At 42.4% G+C, this 21,842-nt stretch overlaps 1 protein-coding gene and 2 long non-coding RNA genes across 3 annotated transcripts; 2 read left to right on the top strand and 1 right to left on the bottom strand.

Moving 5' to 3' along the window:
- Positions 1–1,458: 1,458 nt before the first annotated feature.
- On the top strand, positions 1,459–1,945 carry LOC139433288 (uncharacterized). The gene is made up of 3 exons (XR_011642827.1): positions 1,459–1,580; positions 1,689–1,776; positions 1,861–1,945. It is a non-coding gene; the product is annotated as an uncharacterized lncRNA (long non-coding RNA).
- Positions 1,946–2,996: 1,051 nt separating this feature from the next.
- Positions 2,997–4,768, bottom strand: LOC139433286 (putative nuclease HARBI1). The gene is made up of 2 exons (XM_071202215.1): positions 4,637–4,768; positions 2,997–4,052 (listed from the first exon to the last, which is right to left on the bottom strand). The coding sequence occupies exons 1-2, from the start codon at positions 4,766–4,768 to the stop codon at positions 2,997–2,999; spliced, it is 1,188 nt and encodes a 395-aa protein (XP_071058316.1).
- Positions 4,769–5,237: 469 nt separating this feature from the next.
- On the top strand, positions 5,238–8,559 carry LOC139433287 (uncharacterized). The gene is made up of 4 exons (XR_011642826.1): positions 5,238–5,520; positions 6,365–6,487; positions 6,920–6,982; positions 7,215–8,559. It is a non-coding gene; the product is annotated as an uncharacterized lncRNA (long non-coding RNA).
- The last annotated feature ends 13,283 nt before the right edge of the window (positions 8,560–21,842 follow it).

The raw sequence follows: 21,842 nt of genomic DNA, 5'->3' as shown, positions 1-21,842 counted from the left end.
AACTGACCAAAATCTTCTCCCAGAAATGACTGTCTAGAATGCCGTACCCCAGAGTAGATGTTTGGTGGTATCATGGAACTAAAACCTTGTACTCAGTCTTGCCACAGGATTGGACTGGGACCTGTGCACTAGCACAGCCAGTGATGTTTTTTATGCAGTTAATCAACATGGCGAAACCCCCAAAGCCAGTAGGGCTAAGAGACCAGTCCCAGGGGGAGTTTAGGCTCCACAGTGCACAATGATAGCATAGGGGGCCCAGGGGAGGGCCAGATGTTGCATTTCCATGTCCTAACGTACCGATTGATCACAACGGCCTCTTCTAGAGAACATTACTTTCATACCTTAAATGGTATGAAAGGAGGGAGGGTACATTTCTCATGAGGAGACGGTTACAAATGCTAGCAGAACAAGACGACCCATATACAGATATTGATGAAAATGATGAGATTGTTCAGTGAATGTCCAGCTGATGTGATACTTTAAATTATGAAATCATGTGAAGAAGTGAGCAAACTAAAATGCTAAAATGGAGTGAATCCATTTATTCCAAGATAGTTTATTTATTCTTTATTATTTTTTCACTATTCTAATATGGTAGATCTCATGTTTTATAAATCATTGCTATTTTAAAATGGTTTGTTTCTTTTCACTTTGTAAAAACAAGTGCCTTAACACTGAGCGTGGTGTGGGAAAGGTTTCTGTGAAAGGAGGGAGGAAGAAATGTTCTAATACCAAGCCATTGCTGCCATTTTGAAGAATGATATTGAATGTTAACACGAGAAGTTATGCACAAGGGAACACTTTTATGTTTAAACACAGTCAAAGTATTTTTTGTAAAGTTGAGGCTATTGAACCATTCCATTTTGATTGTATGTTTTTAATATGAGTTATGTACTATGCAGAGTTCAGATGAAGAACTCATTGATTTCAGTATTATACACACCTTTTAGGTGTGTAAGGAGGGACTGTTAGACATTAAAATCAATGTTTTATGGCATAATGTACCTTAAACATACAGTCAGGCCCATTCCCAAACCGCCCCCTACACCCTACCCCTACACCTCCGTTTGCGCGTTCACGCGGAGGGTCCGCCACATTGAGGGCTGGTCCAAAGCAATCAGGGCGGAGGCGTAGTGGGTTATAAAAGCCTCCGACAGCGAGTTTGCATGGATGCAGGCTTGATAATCTCACTCCACAGGTGTGCAACCGTTTTTCGGGCATGGAGGGAACAACGTCATACAAATGTGAGTTCCATGTGGTTATTTTTTTAAACGATAAATAATACGTTGCCTTAACTAATACATGCCTTTGTGAACATGTATTTATAAATCTACACGTGTTAATTTGATTTGCCAAGATTACATTAGATTTTTATTTTGAAGATGTACAAATCTAAATCGGAATCAAACTAACAACACATGTGTCAATTCATGTATCCATTCACTTACGAAATCGGTTTAAACTTAAGTGTGATTTGTAATTTCAGGGACTGTGGTAAAAACCAAGGCACTTATTGCTTTAAGAATGGAAAAGGATGACCTGTTCTGCAAAAAACGCAATGCTGCCAAAGAAGCATGGGAGTGAGTTATGCACTCAATTCATATTTTGTGCAATGAAAGTAATGAATGTGCACTGTGGGTCATTGCCTCAACACCAATATATATTGTTTAAATATTCTATGATAACAGGTCAATCATTAAGGAACTGGACCTTGGGCAACATGTGTCTCACAAACAGGCCTCCAAGAAATGGGAGAACCTAAAAAAGAAATACAAGGTAAATGGTGTATTGTTATTGTAAAACATGTTTGTTTTTGAAAAAGCTGAACAAAGATTTCTAACATGCATTTGTTTGCAATAGGAACTTAAAAGGCCAAGGACTGGAACAGGGACTGATCAGGGGGAAGAAACCCCTGCCACATGGCCCTTCTTCATGGCCATGGATGAGGCCATAGGTGCAAGGCCTTCAATTAGTCCTCCTGTCCTTGTTGCCTCAGCCTTGGCAAACCCCACAATCCTCTTTGATCCGGAGGCTGCTTCCTGCTCCTCTTCCTTCCCCCCCCCCCAAATGTGGCTGATGATCCAGACCCCTCACCACTGTCTGAGGCTGGAACCACCCAGCAGCCCCCCCCCAAAAAAAGAAAAGATGCTATGGGAGTGCTGGAGTGCCTAGAACGCGAGGCAGAAAAAGAGGACGAACGCCACAGACAAATAATGCAGCACTCAGATACATTTCTAACCCTGTTCGACAAAATGTGATTTATTTCCCCCCCCCCCACCATTGGCCATTTCTATGTTGATTATTGATGTTACTTTAAAGACTTGTTTTTGTTCGCTTGTATTATTTATTTGGAAGACAATAAACCTAATTTAACGTACTGTCCTTCATGTCTTCAATATTGTATGGGATATAGTAAATACAGGTAGACGGGTGATGAAGGTGACATTGCGTTTGCTTGATTGTTAGATGGCTACATTGTTCTGTGGGTTTCATAATGTAGAAGGAAAAGTTGTGCACAAAGTAATGGTGTGCATGGAACTAAAGTGTTTTTTCCAAAGTCTGAAGATTAACCCTGAATATCAGCATCTTAAATAAAGATATGTGTGTGCGCTTCATAGGTATAAGGCATTAAAATATACATGCCATTTACGGTCTTAATTGCTCATGTCAAACCATTTGCAGAGTTTCACTCAAAAACAAAAGTGATTGTATTAGAAGACCTGTGTTCATTTTCTGAACCTTTGCTCTGTGCTCGTGATTGAATGATCCAAGAGGTAAGGACATTTGTCTCCAATTTGGGATTATGCAGAAAGACAATTCAGGAAAACCAAGTTTGAAATCAACGGTATACAGGTTTATTTTATTTCACCTCTTTTCTCTAAAGTGAGAAGTGGAGCTCACTAAAACAAACAAAATTAAATCAGGTATGTGTGCACATCATTTCAAAAACACAAGTTAACAGACAACCACGTTTTGCCACAAAAAAACAAAGTTCATTAGATGTAATCGTGCTCTCTCAGGTGTGGTGCCATTTGGACAGGAGCAGAGAGTTGTGCAGCAATCCTGTTTCTTAGGTGGTGTCCAGGACTTTCCTGTCCACATGCTGCGGCAGGGGGAGGACTCTGGTCCCCATCTTCAGGGGGGAAGGCTTCAGCATCCTCAAGGACATCGTTCATGTCTATGCACAGATTGTGCAGAAATGCACAACATGCAATGATGTCAGGGGCAAAGCTTGGACTGACCTCCAGCGCTTTGAAAAGGGTGGCCCTCCAGCGAGCCTTCATCCTTCCAAATGCTCTTTCCACCACAGACCGAGCCCTGGCATGATGCCTGTTGAATCTGGCCTGCACCTGGCTGCGAGGGACCTTGTAGGGTGTGAGTAATCCTACTGGTTTTTCCAGGCAGGGATAACCACCGTCCCCAAGGAGGAACCAACCAGCTGGGGGAAACAGTGCCTGGCAGAAGATGGGGCTGTTTCGCAGTACTCTGGCATCATGAACGGAGCCTGGATAGCCGATGAAGACATCCAGGAATCTCCCAGTTGAGTCACAGATGGCCTGCATCTGGATGGAAGGAAACAGCTTGTAATTGATGTACTCCTTGTGGTACTCGTTTCCTGGAGGTTTGATGTGAATATGGCATCCATCAATCGCACCAGCAGCACGGTGAAATGCAGGACTCTTTGCAAGCTGACAGAAGCCATCTGCAATCTCTGGCAGCTCATCTGCGGTTGGCAGGGAAATGAGGGTCTTCAGGTTGGCCTTTATCTTCCCGGTGACGTGTTTGATGATCCTGTGGACCGTCGATTTGGGAATCCCGAATGCTGAACCTACCACAGAGAGCGATAGTCCATGGGCCAAGCTGTAGAGGAGAACAAGCACCTCAATGTCTTGTCCCCATCCGTGGTCCTTTGGGGAGGAAAGCATCTGCACTAAATACACCACACTAGATCGCTTAACTCTAAAGTCCTTCTTTAGACAGGCTTCAGGGTTGGCATACACGGTGAGAATTGGGGCAGTAGCATTGAGCTGCATGTAAAGACCTTTGCCCCCCTGATCACACACACACACACACACACACACACACACACACACACACACACACACACACACACACACACACACACACACACACACACACACACACACACACACACACACACACACACACACACACACACACACACACACACACACACACACACACACACACACACACACACACACACACACACACACACACACACACACACACACACACACACACACACACACACACACACACACACACACACACACACACACACACACACACACACACACACACACACACACACACACACACACACACACACACACACACACACACACACACACACACCTCTGTAAACAATTCTGAGAGCAAGTCAAATTAACCTTTCCTTTTTTATTCTATAAACTACTGACAACATTTCTCTGTGTTGGAATTCTACAGACACTATACAGATATACACGTATAGCTTATAAGGAAAGACTAAATGAATGTATATCACAATATATCTAAATATCTATTTGTATTACACATACAAAGTTCATAGGCTACTATATAAGAAATAAAGTGAAGATAATTGTTGTATTGGCAATATTGAAATGTTTACCTGCCACTGGCACATCGCTAAAATGAGCCTCAACCTTCTGCGCCTTCTGTTGGATTTTGCCATTGCACCCGCTAACAGGCGACGGATAGCAACGCAGGTCAATGCAGCCGACAGATGTGGGTTGGACACCATGACGTCCGTTTCCTGCGGAGAGAGGGGAGGCCGTCCCAAAGCTTGCCGCTGTATTTATACCCTTAACCCTTAATGGAGGGAACTTCATTCAGCTGTGAGTGTGCCTACAGACGGAGTTCACTCCGTCACGGAGGGGGAGGGTCGAGGGGTTGGTTTGGGATTGGGCCTCAGTTTAAATGCTATTTTATTCTGGAAAAACCCGGAAGTTCTCAATACCAAGCTTTTATTCTGAAAATCCGTCATGACGACATCCGGGACTACCGCCCATTAGTATCATTAAAGTGGCTATTGACGCCGTTAACATGTATTACATATAAAGTTATGAAAGAGATAAGGAGGAGAAAAGGCATGTGGAAGTAAGCAAGGAATGTAAAATGTCGAAATCCTCTGTTTAACGCGATATCGGACACAGGAGAACGAGGGGGGATGTCCCCTGCGTCACTACAGCTCCCAGAGAGGAGGAGCGAACAGCCAGCAAGCGGGAGAGACGAATGCTTGGAAGGTCTCTTCTGCACGGCCAGCACCTGGGAGAGGAATGCTGCAGACTTTCTCTCCTGACTGAACAATATCCTGCTTGTAACATTACCGCGCTTTTTATTAATTAAAGTACCAATTCTGAACCTTCTCAGAGACTCCATTTAGTCTCCTTTTTAAGCTTCTTACCTGGACGCGAGAATAACGAATCCAGCATAACAGACGCCACACGTGGAGATGAAAACCGACAGGAGGAAACCCAAGCAAAGCAGCAAAAAGTAAGTAACGGCTGCTAACTCAGCTAAGATTGTTAGCTACAGTGGTTGGGCCACGTGCTTAAAAAGCTCGGATACAGGGTTAGTTTTGTACGTTTTGTGATGTTACAGATAGCGTTAGCCAATACTGATCAGCCTGGCCACATTTAGTTATTATAAACTATTAGCATTAACTAATCAATCTGCTAGGCTACAAGCAGGCGGCATCTGTCAACCATATATTTGTAATTCAGCAGTTAGCTATGTAGTGTTTTTGTGGGGATGAAAAAAACGTTAAAAAATATGCATTACGTTGGTAACGTTTGGCCACACTTGCTAAAACAGTAAATCACAAAAAATATGGTTTTCCACTCTGCAAGATCCTGCAAGGTGCATGCATCACTGTCAGGATCTGCACATGATTGGTTGAATTCACAGTTTTAGCAAATCAGAAATAAATCCCAAATTCTTTACCCACTATTAAAGGTGGGGTAAGTTTGAGAAACCGGCTCGAGATACACTTTTTGTTATATTCCATGGAATGCTTTTAACATCCCGATAGCAATGAATATCTTAAGTGCTTTGACAAAAATCCATAAAAAAATGTAATCTGTGGAAGCCGTAGTACTGTAAAAAAAAAAACGGTTTTGATTTCCGGACTGAAACAATTTAATAGAGTGTAACCCAGACAATGGACAAAGTGCTACTGCTTACAGTTAGTAATTGTTGCTGAAATAACTCTTACCCCCAAAGTTTGTTTAATGTGAAAATAATCTTAGATAGATAGGAATTCAATATTTAAATTGCTCTTTTAGTGAAGCTAAATTCAATTTCAAACAATCCTGTTTCTTTGATATGTTGTACACAGGACAACATTCAACATGATCAGCTTCCAGCCGACTGCAGCAGCAAGGATCAGAACCTTCACACACCTGACTCAGTTGAAGAGCAAATGGGCATCGACCAAGAAGGAGCTGTCACAGTGCACCAAGTATGTTTTCTTTGTTGTTGACTATCTACTGAAAATTAAGGGATGCTAAATAAAGGTCAAGCCGATATAGTAGTGGCTAATATTGGCCTAGCATATCATTTACATATCAATATTATGTCAAAATATTTCATTTAAATTCACCAAATGATTCATAAAACCTAGAGGTATATGTGAAGATGTATTTCTATGTGCTGTACTAGCAAAACAAAATGAACACATAAAGAGGTAGAACGGCTTATTGTCTTGTTGGAATACTAATGTTTGATATGTTTTGGTCAGAGTTACAAAATATTAAATTATCTATCTTTGCTCACCACATCTCACCAGTTTTTTTATCATCAGATGTGCATACATTTAATGGTTATATATTTCTGTCACAGTGAGTAATGTTATACCTGCAAATGTCAAGTTACTACATTTTGTATATTGTAGGATCTGACAACACATGCCACTGCCTTTGTTATCAATGCCCGATCCAAGCATCGTCTGTCACAGGTAAGATGCTTCCTTACACATGAGAACAGAGCACAGTATTTGGCTACTTATTGTACACAGTTAGCAGTTAATAGTGGTTCACTGTTGGCCAAGTTCAGTCTTAGTGGTTATCCACTTTACTGTTGTGTCTATGTCATAAGCAAAACTGTATATCACATAAAGCTACAGTGATCATGATAATGTGTTCCAACATCAAAGATTGATCACATCACTTTCAATCTCTCATTTTCAGAAAGGCATGAATAACATTGTTGCTGGGGTGCAGCAGTATCAATCATCACTATTGGACAACCTCAGGACGCAGATGAAGGAAGTTCTAAAGAAGAATTCAGGAAGTACAACCAATCGACTTGAAAAAGATGCAATGGATATATTTGACAGTTTCATTGACCCCTTTGCTAATGTTTCAACAACATTTCGCCAGAACAGTGTTATTAAGAAGCAGTTTTGTTGTGTGGATGCAGAGGAAATTCCAATTGCTCGAACCATATGCAGGAAGAAACGTGGAGAATCAACAGATTTTTGTCATCAAAGACAAATTATTTTATTATGTACCATTAGTCAAAAGTATAGAGCCGTTCCTATTACATCCGAGGATTTTGACTATGATTGAAGAGGGACCCCAGAGGTGCAGTGAAGGTTTTTTTCATGACCTTGTTGATGGTTCTCTTTTAAAATCTCATCCCTTATTTTCAGAGAAACCAAATGCACTGCAGATCATTCTGTATACAGACGAAATAGAGATCTGTAATCCACTAGGATCCTTTGCATCAAAGAACAAGTTGTTAATGGTGTACTACACCCTAGGTAATATAAATCCAAAATACAGGTCTAAGCTGGCTGCTATTAGGCTACTTGCGATGGCTAAATCAGTAGACCTCCGTCAATCTGGCGTAGATGTAATATTGAATAGAATAAAGGAAGACATGGATGCATTGTACAGTGGTGTTAAAATGCAAACTATTAACGGGGAGAAAACAATACATGGTGCTATGGTTTCTCTCTGTGGCGACACCCTGGCACAGCATGAACTCGCAGGGTTCAAAGAGGGAGTGGGCTTTGCTTACAGTAAGTACAGACACTGTGAGTGTTCTTTTGAGGACATGCAGTCACAATTCAACGAGGATGCATATATTAAAAGAACATTGAAGAATCATGTCAGACAGTGTGATGAAATAGAAAAGGCTAGCACAGACTTGCTTCGCAACAGCCTTAGAACAACATATGGGATCAATCGAAGGAGCAAGTTAGTTGACTTCCCATCCTTTGATATTATTCGACAAACCCCGCAAGACATTATGCATGTCATTCTAGAGGGTATAGCTCCTTTGGAAATTAAATGTGTTTTGAATCATCTTGTTCAGTCAGGAGAGTTAAATCTGGACTCTGTGAATTCAGCTATTCTTGGTTTCCCTTATTCGCCGCTAGATGTTAGAGATCGACCATCCCCAATTTCTCTGAGTACACTTGTGTCAACTGATGGTAAACTAAGGCAGTCATCAGGGCAAATGCTTGTCCTGTTGAGGATATTGCCATTTGTTTTGGAACATGTGAAAGTCAATGCATATGTGCAGTTGGTAATGGACTTAATAGAGATTGTTCAAATAGTGTTTGCACCTGTTCTTACCATTGCAACTGTGTCAAGGATAAAGTTACTGATTGAAAGTCATTTGAAGCATTGAGCTTTTTTTTTTGAGCTTTTTCCAGACCACAATGTTACACCTAAGCAGCATTACATGATACATTTGCCATCACAGATAGAATCATTGGGTCCCATGGGCAGACATATGTGTATGCGGTTCGAGTAAGCATTGTTTATTTAAGCAATGGGCCTCCAAGCTCAATTTTAAAAATGTATGCAAGTCTTTGATTAATCAGAACCAAATATATGAAAGCTGCCAAAATGTTGACCCTTCCAAGCACCCAATTTTTTCCAATGAAAAGGAGATAGGTCCTGTATCTGAGGTTAGAGATCTACAATATTTACAAGGAAAATTGAGGGACTTCCTAGGTTTCAGTGAAATTAACCACGCTGTATCAGTGAAATGGCTTGTGATAAATGGTAATAAATACATTACTGAGAAGTCCTTGATCCTTGCCAATGTACTACATTACATTGCATTTAGCTGACGCTTTTATCCAAAGCGACTTACAATAAGTACATTCGACCAGGAAGACACAACCTTGAGGAAAACAGAATCATATAAGAACATCAGGTTTCAAAGAGCCAATCGTTTCAAGTGCTGCTCAACTGGCTAAGCCAGTCCTTTATTAGTATATAAGTGCTCTGTTAGCAGTTCTTTGTTAGTCATTCTATCGCTCGAAGTGGAGTCGAAAGAGATGAGTTTTCAGTCTGCGCCGGAAGGTGTGTAAGCTTTCTGCGGTCCTGATTTCAATGGGGAGCTCATTCCACCATTTTGGAGCCAGGATAGCAAACCCACGTGTTTTTGCTGATGGGAACTTGGGTCCCCCTCGCAGCGAGGGTGCAGCGAGCCGTTTGGCTGATGCAGAACGTAGAGCACGTGCTGGGGTGTACGGTTTAACCATGTCCTGGATGTAGGAAGGGCCAGATCCATTCGCAGCATGGTACGCAAGTACCAGTGTCTTGAAGTGGATTCTAGCAGTTACCGGAAGCCAGCGGAGGAGCGGCGTGGTGTGGGAAAATGTTGGAAGGTTGAAGACCAGACGAGCCGCTGCATTCTGGATGAGCTGCAGAGGTCGGATGGCACATGCAGGTAGACCAGCCAGGAGGGAGTTGCAGTAGTCTAGGCGTGAGGTGACGAGAGCCTGGACCAGAACCTGCGTCGATTTCTGGGTCAGCTGTGGGCGTATCTTCCTGATGTTGAAAAGCGTGTATCTGCAGCAGCGGGTTGTAGCAGCGATGTTTGCAGTAAACGACAGGTTGTTATCTAGGATAACACCCAGATTCCTTGCAGTCTGAGTCGGGGAAACAACAGAGGGGCCGATGTTGATAGTTAGGTCAAGAGAGGGACAATCTTTTCCCGGAAGGAAAAGCACTTCAGTTTTGTCAAGGTTGAGCTTGAGATGATGAGCGGACATCCACTGAGAGATGTCAGCTAAACAAGCAGAGATGCGTGCGACGACCTGGGTCTCTGAGCGGGGAAAGGACAGAATTAATTGGGTGTCGTCAGCGTAGCAGTGGTATGAAAAACCATGCGGGCTAATGACAGATCCGAGCGAGTTTGTGTACAGGGAGAAGAGGAGAGGACCAAGAACAGAGCCCTGAGGGACCCCTGTAGTTAATTGACAAGGGTCGGACTCAGACCCTCTCCAAGTAACCCTGTAGGTGCGGTCTTTGAGGTATGAGGTGAGGAGGGAAAGTGCAGAGCCTGAAACTTTAAGTTCTTGGAGGGTGCGAAGGAGGATCTGATGGTTCACCGTGTCGAATGCAGCAGACAGGTCCAACAGGATGAGGACAGAGGAGAGGGAGGCTGCTTTAGCAGTGTGCAGTTCCTCAGTGACAGCAATGAGAGCAGTTTCTGTGGAGTGACCTGCCTTGAAACCAGACTGGTGCGGATCCAGAAGGTTGTTCTGATGGAGATAACAGGAGAGTTGTTTAAAGACAGCGCGTTCAAGTGTTTTAGACAGGAACGGGAGGAGAGAGACAGGCCTGTAGTTTATAACATCAGACGGGTTGAGAGTGGGTTTCTTCAGGAGAGGGTTTACTCTCGCCTCCTTGAGACTGTTTGGAAAGTGACCAGAAGTTAGAGAAGTGTTGATGAAATGGGTGAGAAACGGTAGAATATCAGGAGCGATAGTCTGAAGGAGGTTTGAAGGGATAGGGTCCAGAGGACAGGTGGTGGGGCGGGCAGAGGTAAAGAGGGTAAGAACCTCACTTGGAGAGAGAGGGGAAAAGGAGGTTAGTGTGCCGGTTGAAGTTGGCTCAGGTGATCCGGCGGTGAGTAGGGGTGAGTCAGAAAAAGAAGAGCGAATGTCGTAAACCTTTTTTTCAAAGTGGTTAACAAAGTCGCTTGACAGAAGGGAGGAGGGGGAAGGGGCTTTGGGGGGGTCCAAGAGGGTGGAGAAGATGGAAAATAGTTTTTTAGGATTGGAATAGGAAGATTGGATCTTATCTTGAAAGAAAGTGCTTTTTGTCTGAGAGATGGAAGCAGAGAAAGAGGAGAGGAGAGCCTGATAGGTTAGGAGGTCGTCACGGTGTTTGGATTTCCACCATTTCCGCTCTGCTGCCCTAAGGACGGTTCTATTAGCACGCAGTGCGTCATTTAGCCAGGGAGCAGGAGGGGACTGACGAGCCTGCCGAGATGTGAGAGGACAGAGAGAGTCCAGAGAGGATGAGAGAGTAGAGAGGAGAGTTTCTGCAGCAGAGTTTGGAGGCAGGAGTTGGAACGAGTCAGAGGAAGGGAGGGCTGAGAGCACCGAGGAGGCAAAGGTAGAGGGGGAGAGGGAACGGAGGTTACGGCGGACAAGTGCAGGATGAGAAGAGATTAGTTTGTTATGTTTGGAAAGGGGTAAAGAGAATGAAATGAAGAAGTGATCGGAGGTGTGGAGCGGGTTTACAGAGAGGTTAGAAGTAGTGCAGTTCCTTGAGAATATGAGATCAAGGACATTGCCAGCTTTATGAGTCGGTGGGGACGGAGACAGTGAGAAAGCAAAGGTGGTTAACAGAGATGTTAGTTCGTCTATCTTCCCCGTCTGGAGGTTGAAGTCTCCGAGAAGTACAGCGGGAGGGCCAGTTTCAGGGATGTGTGAGAGGAGATGATCTAATTCATCCAAGAAGTCCCCCAAGGCTCCTGGTGGACGGTAGAGAACAACAATGGTCAGTTGTATAGGATGGGTCACAGTGACGGCATGGAATTCAAAGGTGGAAGGAGTGAAGTTAGGTAGCTTGAAGAGGGAAAAGCTCCATTTGGGAGAGAGCAGGAGACCAGTGCCACCTCCTCTACCAGTGGGCCTGGGTGTATGGGAGAAGGAATATGCTGTGGAGAGAGCTGCTGGGGTGGATGTGTTGGATGGAGTAATCCACGTCTCAGTGAGAGCAAGGAAATCCAGAGACTGCAGGGAGGCGTAGCCAGAGATGAAGTCAGCCTTAGGAACAGCTGACTGGCAGTTCCACAGGCCGCCTGAAACTAGGTGCTGGATCTCAGTGAAGCATGTGGGATAGACGAGAGCGGGCCGGTTATAGCGATTAGGAGATACACGGGGCCAGTGATAATTGCGAGAAGACACATGAACAGGAATGGAGAAAATACACATGATTATAGCATGAGGGGCTAGAAAGCTAAACAAAAGAAAAATAAGAATAAGACACCAGTGATACTTAGCTCAAATTAGAGTAGGATTTGCCACCCTCGTGACTCCCGCAGGACTCCAATGTCTTCGGCTGTCTGACGCTGCCGCTGACGCTCAAGAAACAGCTGCCTAAATGGACGCCTGATTGCTGAGTTCTCACAGCTAAGGTGCCACGCCCCTCTAGTTAGTTAACTCTCTACAGCTGATGGGCGACAACGCAGAGGGGTGCGGATTTAAATGCAGCCCAGACAGAAACTGGACGCAGTGACAGTTTCACGTGGTCAGATCTGAGATTTAAATTCTCTCAAAAGTGCCCTTTTAGCTACAACAACTACAGAACAATTATACAGAGTAGAATAACTGAAATAGAGAAGTCTAATTAAACAAGATTATTACTTACAGCGGTTTCTGCGTCCAAGGAGGTGTAGCAACCAGGTCAAGGAGTACACTGAATTAACCAGTTTTTGAGACCGCTATTTAACTGCTTTGTCAGCTGATAACTGGTTTCTCCAGCTGTTTCTACACGTCACGCACAATCAACGCAGAGGGGTGCGGATTTAAATGCAGCCCAGACAGAAACTGGACGCAGTGACAGTTTCACGTGGTCAGATCTGAGATTTAAATTCTCTCAAAAGTGCCCTTTTAGCTACAACAACTACAGAACAATTATAAATGGTAAATGGTAATACACCAGAATTTGGACTTGTCAAAAGCATATTTCTTGTTGATTCTAAGCTTTATTGTTTGGAATATCAGCCTTTTCAGTCTGTATGCTTTGATAGAAATGTTATGGCTTATCAAGTTGAGGTCCCACACCTTGCACAGGCCACTGAGTTAGTGGATGCCGAAAAGCTGGTTGATTTTACCTCTTATTACACAATCAGCCGAAAGGGCCAAACCTATGTACAAGTGAAATACTATCTTGGGGATGTAATGGAATTGCACAACAGTTCAAATGACTCATAGTGTGTTTCTTTGATATGATGATGTTGAAGCATTTAAAGCAAACTCAGCAGGTTTAAATGTAGGACTAAGGTCCTGACTTAGGATATGTTATTAGCAGATACAAATGTTAGCTGTTTGGATTCCAGATGTGTTTTGCATTATATTTTGCAGTGTGCCTAAATCATCATAAATAAATAAATCATCTGTATCTTTGTATAATACTGGGTCTTTCTTTCAGGTTGTTTTAAATGTTAATTACATAACATGTTATCAGCCATTTAGGTGTTTATCAACGCTGTTTATGTTTGCTAAATGCCCTTGTCCTGAATAATGTTACCTACTTTAACTTTTCAAATGAGATGTTTGCACATAGTGCTCAATCACTTTAGCTTGCTGAAGAATAATACATGCTGAAAAGAATGTTCTTAATACAGTAGTTTGACTTGGCTGGTACTGTTATTTCTGTATACTGCATTTCATGGACATACTTAATTGATGTACTGGGTTTTAGACTGACCATAAAACAATGAATTTAATTTGGTCAGATTATCTGTTTTTAATATGTTAAGAGATGAAAAAGGATAGGATGCTTGCAATAAGATATTCTGACTTTGAAAAAGCAGTTTTCTACTTATCAGTGTTGATCTAATACCTTTAGAATTATGGTATTTCTCAATTTAAACATGAATTTACTCAGAATCAGTATTAAAATCTCAAGAACAAGTAATAAAACCTTATTAAGATAATTAAGTAAAAAACACTTAATGAAAGTGAAATTCACTACTGCAAAAACTTCTTTGTAAGAGCAAATATCTTGGCAGACAAAATATAAGCATGTTTTGTCTTGATTTAAGATATTTCATCTTAGTAAGATTTCAGTTTTTGCAGTGTACAGTACTGATATGTTGTAGCCCATCTTTTGTGAGATATGTTATGCCAATAATTAGTGTAGGAAGTTGTGTTATTGTTCTCACAGTTCGTATTCTGAAAAAGTAATAGGCCTACATTTTGCATACTGAAATGAAAGCTTTATTTAACTGCATCAAAGAAGGCAAGGAAGGTCAGACTTTAGAGGGCAGTTTGGGAGTTTAACTTTAACTATAGAAATGCCTAATTCTGTAAATAAGTTATTTAACGTGTGTTATGTTCGGTTTGTGTGTTGAAAGATTTGTGCAATTTAGTATTTTCATTCTATGAGCTGAGCAAAGTAACAAGAACGCGACCACAAACTTATAAAAAACACACTAATATATCTCAATCTTTATTTATTTATTTATTAATATAAAGTGAGGCAACAGTAACCAGGCAGAGTGTGATGCTGTTTGTTTTTACCTTACTTTTAGTGACCTTTACACTGCCTCATACGTTTTCCTCTAGTCTTTATTATAGCAGCTATAGGTGGAATCAGTAAAAGTAGCCTTTGGAAAATGGCTTATGCCACAATATGATAACAACAAACAGTTGTAAGGGACTGAGAGGCAGAGTAGTGGGAGACACCTACATTCCCAATAGGTGGCTCCACCCGCTGCCAATTAACAGTATTGGGAGCAGGTGGGGAGACCTCACACCTGGTGCTAATCACTCCCTCAAGGGAGACAAAAGCACCTAGAGTTGCTCAGTTGTGTGTGGCACATGGAGGGAGCAGGAGACTCCCAGACTGAGGAAACAGTTTGTAAGCTGGCAAGTCGGTTAGCGGCCCGGCTACGTTAGCCTTTCTATCGTAAAAGGTATTTTTTAGTTGAACACTGCCTCTGTCGTGACTGCTTCACTACCACTTTTCCCTTTATCTGCCCGGCCTGTTACACAGTCATGATAGTAAGATTAGCTTCAGTTGCTATGCTAACATAAACCAGAGACACTTTAAAGGTCCCATGACATGGCCATTTCTACTGATCATAATTTCAACTCACATTGGTTTTCTCATACAGCATCTCTGTATAGTATGTGTATTCACTGAATTTCATTCTCTGACCTAAACGCCTTGTTGGAGCTCCTGCCCCCCCCCCTCCCTGTGAGCCCAGTATGCTCTGATTGGTCAGCTCGCCGGCTGGTCCACTTGGGTATGGGCACGTCACCATACCCAGGAAGAAAACAATGGAAAAAGACAAATCTCCAACGAGGCGTTTTGGGGCAGCATCGACAGGTCTTTTCTGTGTTAGAATTTAACTCGAGTCCAAGTCCGAGTCACCCAAGGAGTGTCCGAGTCGAGTCTGAGTCATCATTACCTGTGTTCGAGTTCGAGTCCAAGTCCGAGTCACCCAAGAAGAGTCCAAGTCAAGTCTGAGTCACAAGTATTCATGTATTAATCTTAGTGGATATATTTGTTGGAATGTAGCTGCTCCTCTACATTGCTTTTATCCTGTCATGTTACACAAATGTGTCTATTGAACTGCTGTGAAGCGAGTTTGGCTGCAATTCTTGTTTACAAGGTACTATACAATTATATAAAGCTTATTATTATAATTTGTATTATTGTAAATGACCTTTAATATGTCTATTTAAAATGAGTTAAAAGGGTGATAAAAAGGTCTAGGCAAAGGCTCTTTTGAAGAGATGGGTTTTGAGACCTTTTTTAAAAGCCTCCACGGTCTGTGGTGCTCTCATTTGGTCGGGGAGAGCATTCCACAGGCTGGGAGCAGCCGAGCAGAAGGCCCGGTCTCCCATAGTATGGAGCTTAGTCCTGGGGGGTTTGAGGAAGTTGGAGTCGCTGGAACGGGTGGTCCGCAAGGAGGTATGGGGGGTGAGGAGTTCCTTGAGGTAGGGAGGAGCAGTTCCATGGACACACTGGTGGGTGAGGACGGAGACCTTGAATTCGATCCTCAGTTCCACGGGTAGCCAGTGTAGTACTTTAAGGATGGGGGTAATGTGATCATATTTGCGCACCCTCATCAGGATCCTAGCAGCGCTGCTCTGAATGTATTGGAGCTTCTGGATGCTTTTGTTAGGGATCCCGATGAGGAGTGCATTGCAGTAGTCCAGCCTGGAGGAGACAAAGGCATGGACCAGCTTTTCAGCATCAGACAGAGTGAGTGTGGGGCGGAGTTTGCCAATGTTCCTGAAGTGATAAAAGGAGTTCTTGCACAGCTGTTTAATGTGGGCCTCAAAGGTCAGATGGGCGTCCATTTTAACACCCAGGTTGGTGACTATTGAGGAGAGGGTAATGTCCTGGCCGGAGAAGGTGGTGATGGTGGATGACCGAACCTGGTGTGGGGTGCCAACTAGAATGGCTTCGGTCTTGGAGCTATTGAGTTTCAGGAAGTTTTGCTTCGCCTGTATCTCCTCCAGGCAGGCAGTGAGTGTGGGTGCAGGGCTGCAGAGGAGGTAGGGTTGATCCTGAGGTACAGTTGGGTGTCATCAGCGTAGCAATGGAATGATACTCCATGTCGGCTGATGATAGAGCCAAGGGGGTGCATGTAGAGTGTGAAGAGGGTGGGGCCGAGAACTGATCCTTGAGGGACACCACAGGTGATGTTGTGGGTACTCGACTCTGCCTCGCCCAAGGAGACGTACTCTGTTCTCCCGGTGAGGTATGATCTGAACCAGTCAAGGGGAGAATCAGAGAGTCCGATGGTGGAGTGCAGACGATGGAGGAGGATGCCGTGATCGACGGTGTCGAAAGCTGCAGTGAGATCGAGGAGGATGAGGAGAGAGGGAGAGTCAGCGTCAGCCGTCATCAACAGCCTTCTCTTCAATCTTTTTTCCACATAATGAGCATTTTGCGCTGCTCTTTTCCAATGTGGAAGCAGAATGTGTGAAAGCATACAGCAGGATGCGGGGTGTGTCTCTGGACATCACTATACTGAAATAGCGGGGCCCAGTACGTGAACTCTCCTCGCAGGTCCACAAGCCAGGACAGAGTACATCTTACTGGAGACAAAACTTGCTCGAGTCCAAGTCGGAGTCATCGTGTGCCAGAATTCACGAGTCCGAATCAAGTCCGAGTCAATCAGTGCGAGAGTCCGAGTCGAGTCACGAGTCCCGAAAAACGGCACTCGAGTACTCCATCTCTGGTCTGAATAATCTAGATTCACTCACCACCTTTTCATGGTGCTTTCAGCCACATCTTGTTATCTTCATGAGTGAATGGGGACGGCTGTGGGACATGTGACCTCTGCTCGCTGGGGTCAGGTGTGTTCTCGGTCTTGACCACTGACTCCTACTCCATGACATCTGACCTGTTCCCAGGGGGTGCTGGAGAGGTTTGGGGTGAAGAGAATTCAATTAACATATTATAGCAGGAAGTTTAATACAGTGTAATTTTTGGTATATTCATTTTAATGTCCCCTGATATATAAGAAGTGTGTTTTTATATATTCATGTGTATACTTAATTACTTTGTATTTAATAGTAGCAGTTTATATGAACAAGAAGCTGGAGAGATGAGAAGTGAAAACTTCCCTGTCAGGAGAAGGGGACGGAGAGGAAATACCCTTATATAGGCGGCAGAGAGAAGGATGTGTGTGTGTTGCAGTAGCCATCTGGCTGTATCATAACTGCTCAATTATACTGGTGCTTGTGTTTTTATTGATTTCTTTCTGTTTCATTCTTTCATGTTGTGAGTACTACATTGCCACAACTTTGTGCAGTAGTTGGCTTAAATATGTTTAAATTACTTATGTGAAATAAGGAGCAGGTTGGCATGACAGGAGACTAAAGATGTGGGGAGAGGATACATTATTTTCTAAACACAGAATGCCAAGTAGCTAGAACGATACATGTCTAAAATATATGTGTGTGTTTAATTACTTTGTATCAATAATAATAGGGAGTTGGAAATATTAGGAGTAAAACCATTATTTAGAGTAAGATGTGAGCAGGAGAATGCCCGCAAAAAAAAGAAATTCATAATTTCAAAAATTATTGATTCGAAAATAATATGCTACACAGTACAGTATAAGTATGTCTGGGTCTCTGTGTTTCATTCAAGCTCGGCTCTGTGTGTGTGTGGAACGAGCCATTTTGTGTGCGTGCGCAAGCGAGAGAGAAAGAGAGAGAGCGCACCGGTACCGGAGATCATTGTTGTTAGCTTCTGGTGCTAGCGAGCTACGCTAACGGGTATAAGGAGCTTTTGCCCGAGGGGCTTAAAGGTGGGGTAGGTAAGTTTCAGAAACCGGCTCGAGTGCACTACAATTTGAAAGTACACAGCCGAAAAGAATCCACCCCTTCCTTCAGACTTCCTTACAGAGCACCTCCTCCAACACACATGAACGCGCAATACACGCCCAATTACGGCACGCCCAATGAGGGCACGAGATACATTTGTGCGTGCACGAGATGGAAGGCTGACAGACAGTGCCGCAATACTGTAAAAAGCACGACCAATCCGTTTAGCCGGGCCGGCTAAACGGATTGGTCGTGCTTTTTATATATATTTACAGTATATATTTTCTACAAGCTACAAAACTTTTTTTTTTCTTCTGTGACTTCAAATTTGGTTCACAGTTACGTGGATATTTTTTACAAGTGTACATTTGGTTCACAGTTACGTGGATATTTTATACAAGTGTACATTTGGTTCACAGTTACGTGGATATTTTATACAAGTGTAAATGTATGCACACAAACTCAGATTTTTTTTCTGCAAGTGCTCACATCAGGTTTTCACGCTCTCGCATTTTGCACCATATCTACCTTCATACACACACACACAGAGAACAACAAACCCCAGGAAAATGTGTTGCAACTGTACCCTATAACCTATAACAGTATCTACAGCAGGTTGTGCCCAATCTTTTTTGAACCGAGAGCTACTTTTAAAGTTGTCAATCTGCCGAGATCTACCAGTCCAAATAGAGAGGCGTAGCCATTACTGACAGCCTACAACCAGGTAAATACTGTGGAAATTGATGTGAGATATTGTACCAAAGAAGTGAGTAGCATATTTTTGGTATGTGCATTTTAATGTCACCCATCTATAGGAGGTGTATTGCATTATGTCATCTCTAATATATGTGTGGGTTTATACATTCCTGTGTGTTAATAGTTGAAGGAACAAAAAGTACATTTTTCCTCTTATTTATAGAGAGGTTTTTTATAGATTCCTGAAACAATGTTCCCTTTTTCTTAAAAGTAGATTAGCGCAATAGTCTTTTTCTTTGACTTTTACCTGTTTATCAAAAGGGTGTTTTTAAGCTATTTTTGAAGAAGGGAGATGTAGAATTAATCGTGAGTTCTGTTTTGAGAGAAAAGATTACCCCTTTGAGTGTTTTTCTGGGTTAAACCATCGATAGGCTTTGCAAATTGCGAGGGACATTTTCCCCAGATATAATGATGCACATCCTGCAGGCCTTCCCAACACCTGTGGCTTTCATAGCGGGAAAACATATGGACTATTGTGTGATAAGCTACATAATAAGAATGTGTTTTGCTTCAAACGGAAAACTGTTTGGTTCTCTGCTGCCCGCGCTGATTCCCTGTGAGACAGCGTTTTGGTATCTCCCAAATGAAACTCCACCCCTTCCTGTTTCTGTGGGTATTGATAGCTTGTTTAGCTTGTTGTTCGTCCTCTCTTCTCGCGTGGCCCGGACCGGAAGGTCGGGGCAGCCCGTGAACAAGGCCAGGAGTAGGCATACTCCTGACATTACGCATATGATATGGCTTTGTATGGTAATGTATTATATTGTATTGCATTATTACCTTTCATGATTAAAACAGATTTTTGTTTAACCCTCGTCCTGGTTGTTTTGAGTGTTCCTTCTTTTAAAGCCAGCTCATAGGAACGGTGCGGAGAAAAGTGCTACCTACTCCTTCAATACACACTTCTACTTGTATAAAACTGACCTTTGTACGATTAATACTTCATAACATACTGCAGATCCTTTATCTTACCTCTTTCTAATCTACACAAAAACAAGTATTTAACTGAAGTTACACAACAATGTTGTTGATACAGAGTTGGAGTTTATTCACACGTCCCATAGTGGGTAATGTTTTCAAGAAACATTGAACAGTGCTGCCACATATGACACAGGGAAAAAAGAAAATACTCTGAACCCTTTCTTTGCCATTATATAAATATAGTGTTGCTACAAAAGTATAAATGAGGCTTACTAATACGACACCTCAGATCTGAAGCTACACCGGAATCTGCTAACAAAGTGCAATAAAAAAGACAAAATTAATAGAATCAAACCCTTTTTTTGTTGCATTTTAGTAGAGTATAAAAATAAATGCCTTTAAAATAGGATGCAAGCAACACTAGTTTCTTAACCTGAATTGATAATAGACTATAATCAATTTAAGTTTGCATTCTTAAACCATTGTGTACAATAATTATAATGAATAAGTTCAAACAAACTGCTGATTAATAACAGGGCTGCCAACACTCACGCAATTAACCCATATCTCACGCACTCACGCCACACTTGCCTTTCCTCACGCTAAGTTTACGTCCAAAATAAATGTATATAAAAATAAAGTGAAGGAACAGCAAACCGAGCGGTCTACGAAATGAGACGGTCTTCTGGCTTCAGTAAAGTTGGAACGATATTGGGAGATTCTGATTTCACGGATCAATAACTCATGAACAAAACGTTATTCAGACACAAATGACGTCTCCTAAGTACCGTGGTAAGGTTGACAACGAACTACAATCACATTTTGATAAAGAAAAGCCAATACGCGCCGTCCTCCGAGATGGACACATTATATTGGTCTCTATCCGCAACCGGAGAAGAAACGAGTGCTCAGGGACCGTCTGCAAAGTGCAACTCTGAAAAAAGAGAATACAATAATATTCAATCACTATTATACAGCTTATTACTACCAAACTCACCACACACGTCAATAGTCTCCTGTGTGTCATACTACAGTAGGGAGTTTGGAGGAATATGCTTTTGAATAATTTGGGGGAATATTTATAATGTAAAATCTTCAATAAATATGGCATCATCTTCAATAACTTTACTATTATACAGTATATTTCTACTAAACTCACTATTTGCATTGCTGTTGTTAGTATCTGGTTAGCTTAATGGATATTAAAAGCTGTTTCTAAAACAAGGAAAGGGAGAGCTCTTTCCTGCCAGACTGAGAGATAACTACAGCTCAGTGAGGTAAGGGACTCTCTGTTTAGATAGTTCACTTTAGACTCTAGTTATCTCAGTGGGTCTCAAACATTTTGGTCACCATTTATGAGAATAAATGAAAAACAGTTATGAAATGCTATATGACAGTAAAACAAGAATACAGTTTAAAAGTTGAGTGATTTGGAAAATATCCATAAAGAAAAAGAAAATCTGTTTACCATAAATTCATTTTGCTCTCAAAGTGCACCAGATTGATGCATTTAACTTCAATATTTAAAAAAAAAAACCTTCCCGGGGGAGCATGCCCCCGGACCCCCCTAGAGGAGGTGAGGACCCCCCCCCACTTGTAAAATAGCACTTTACCTCTGCTTACACCTATATGCCATATGATATGCTGTGAGCTGATTATCGAGCCTTCATTGTAAGAGTCGCGGTTACACTGTGTATGTGCGTATTCCACTGTAGCGCCCGGTACATTAATGGGAAACCCTAGTTTGTACATGTTCAATACATTTGTAACACTGTACACATGAACGTTTCTTTTTTCGGTTCACCAAAAAAACAAACTCACTCCAAGCTTAACTCAAATGTTGGCAGCCCTATTAATAACGGTATCT

This window comes from Pseudochaenichthys georgianus, unplaced genomic scaffold, assembly GCF_902827115.2.
Source record: "Pseudochaenichthys georgianus unplaced genomic scaffold, fPseGeo1.2 scaffold_1711_arrow_ctg1, whole genome shotgun sequence".
In the NCBI taxonomy this organism is placed as follows: domain Eukaryota; kingdom Metazoa; phylum Chordata; class Actinopteri; order Perciformes; family Channichthyidae; genus Pseudochaenichthys; species Pseudochaenichthys georgianus.
This window is presented reverse-complemented; position numbering and strand designations above follow the sequence as displayed.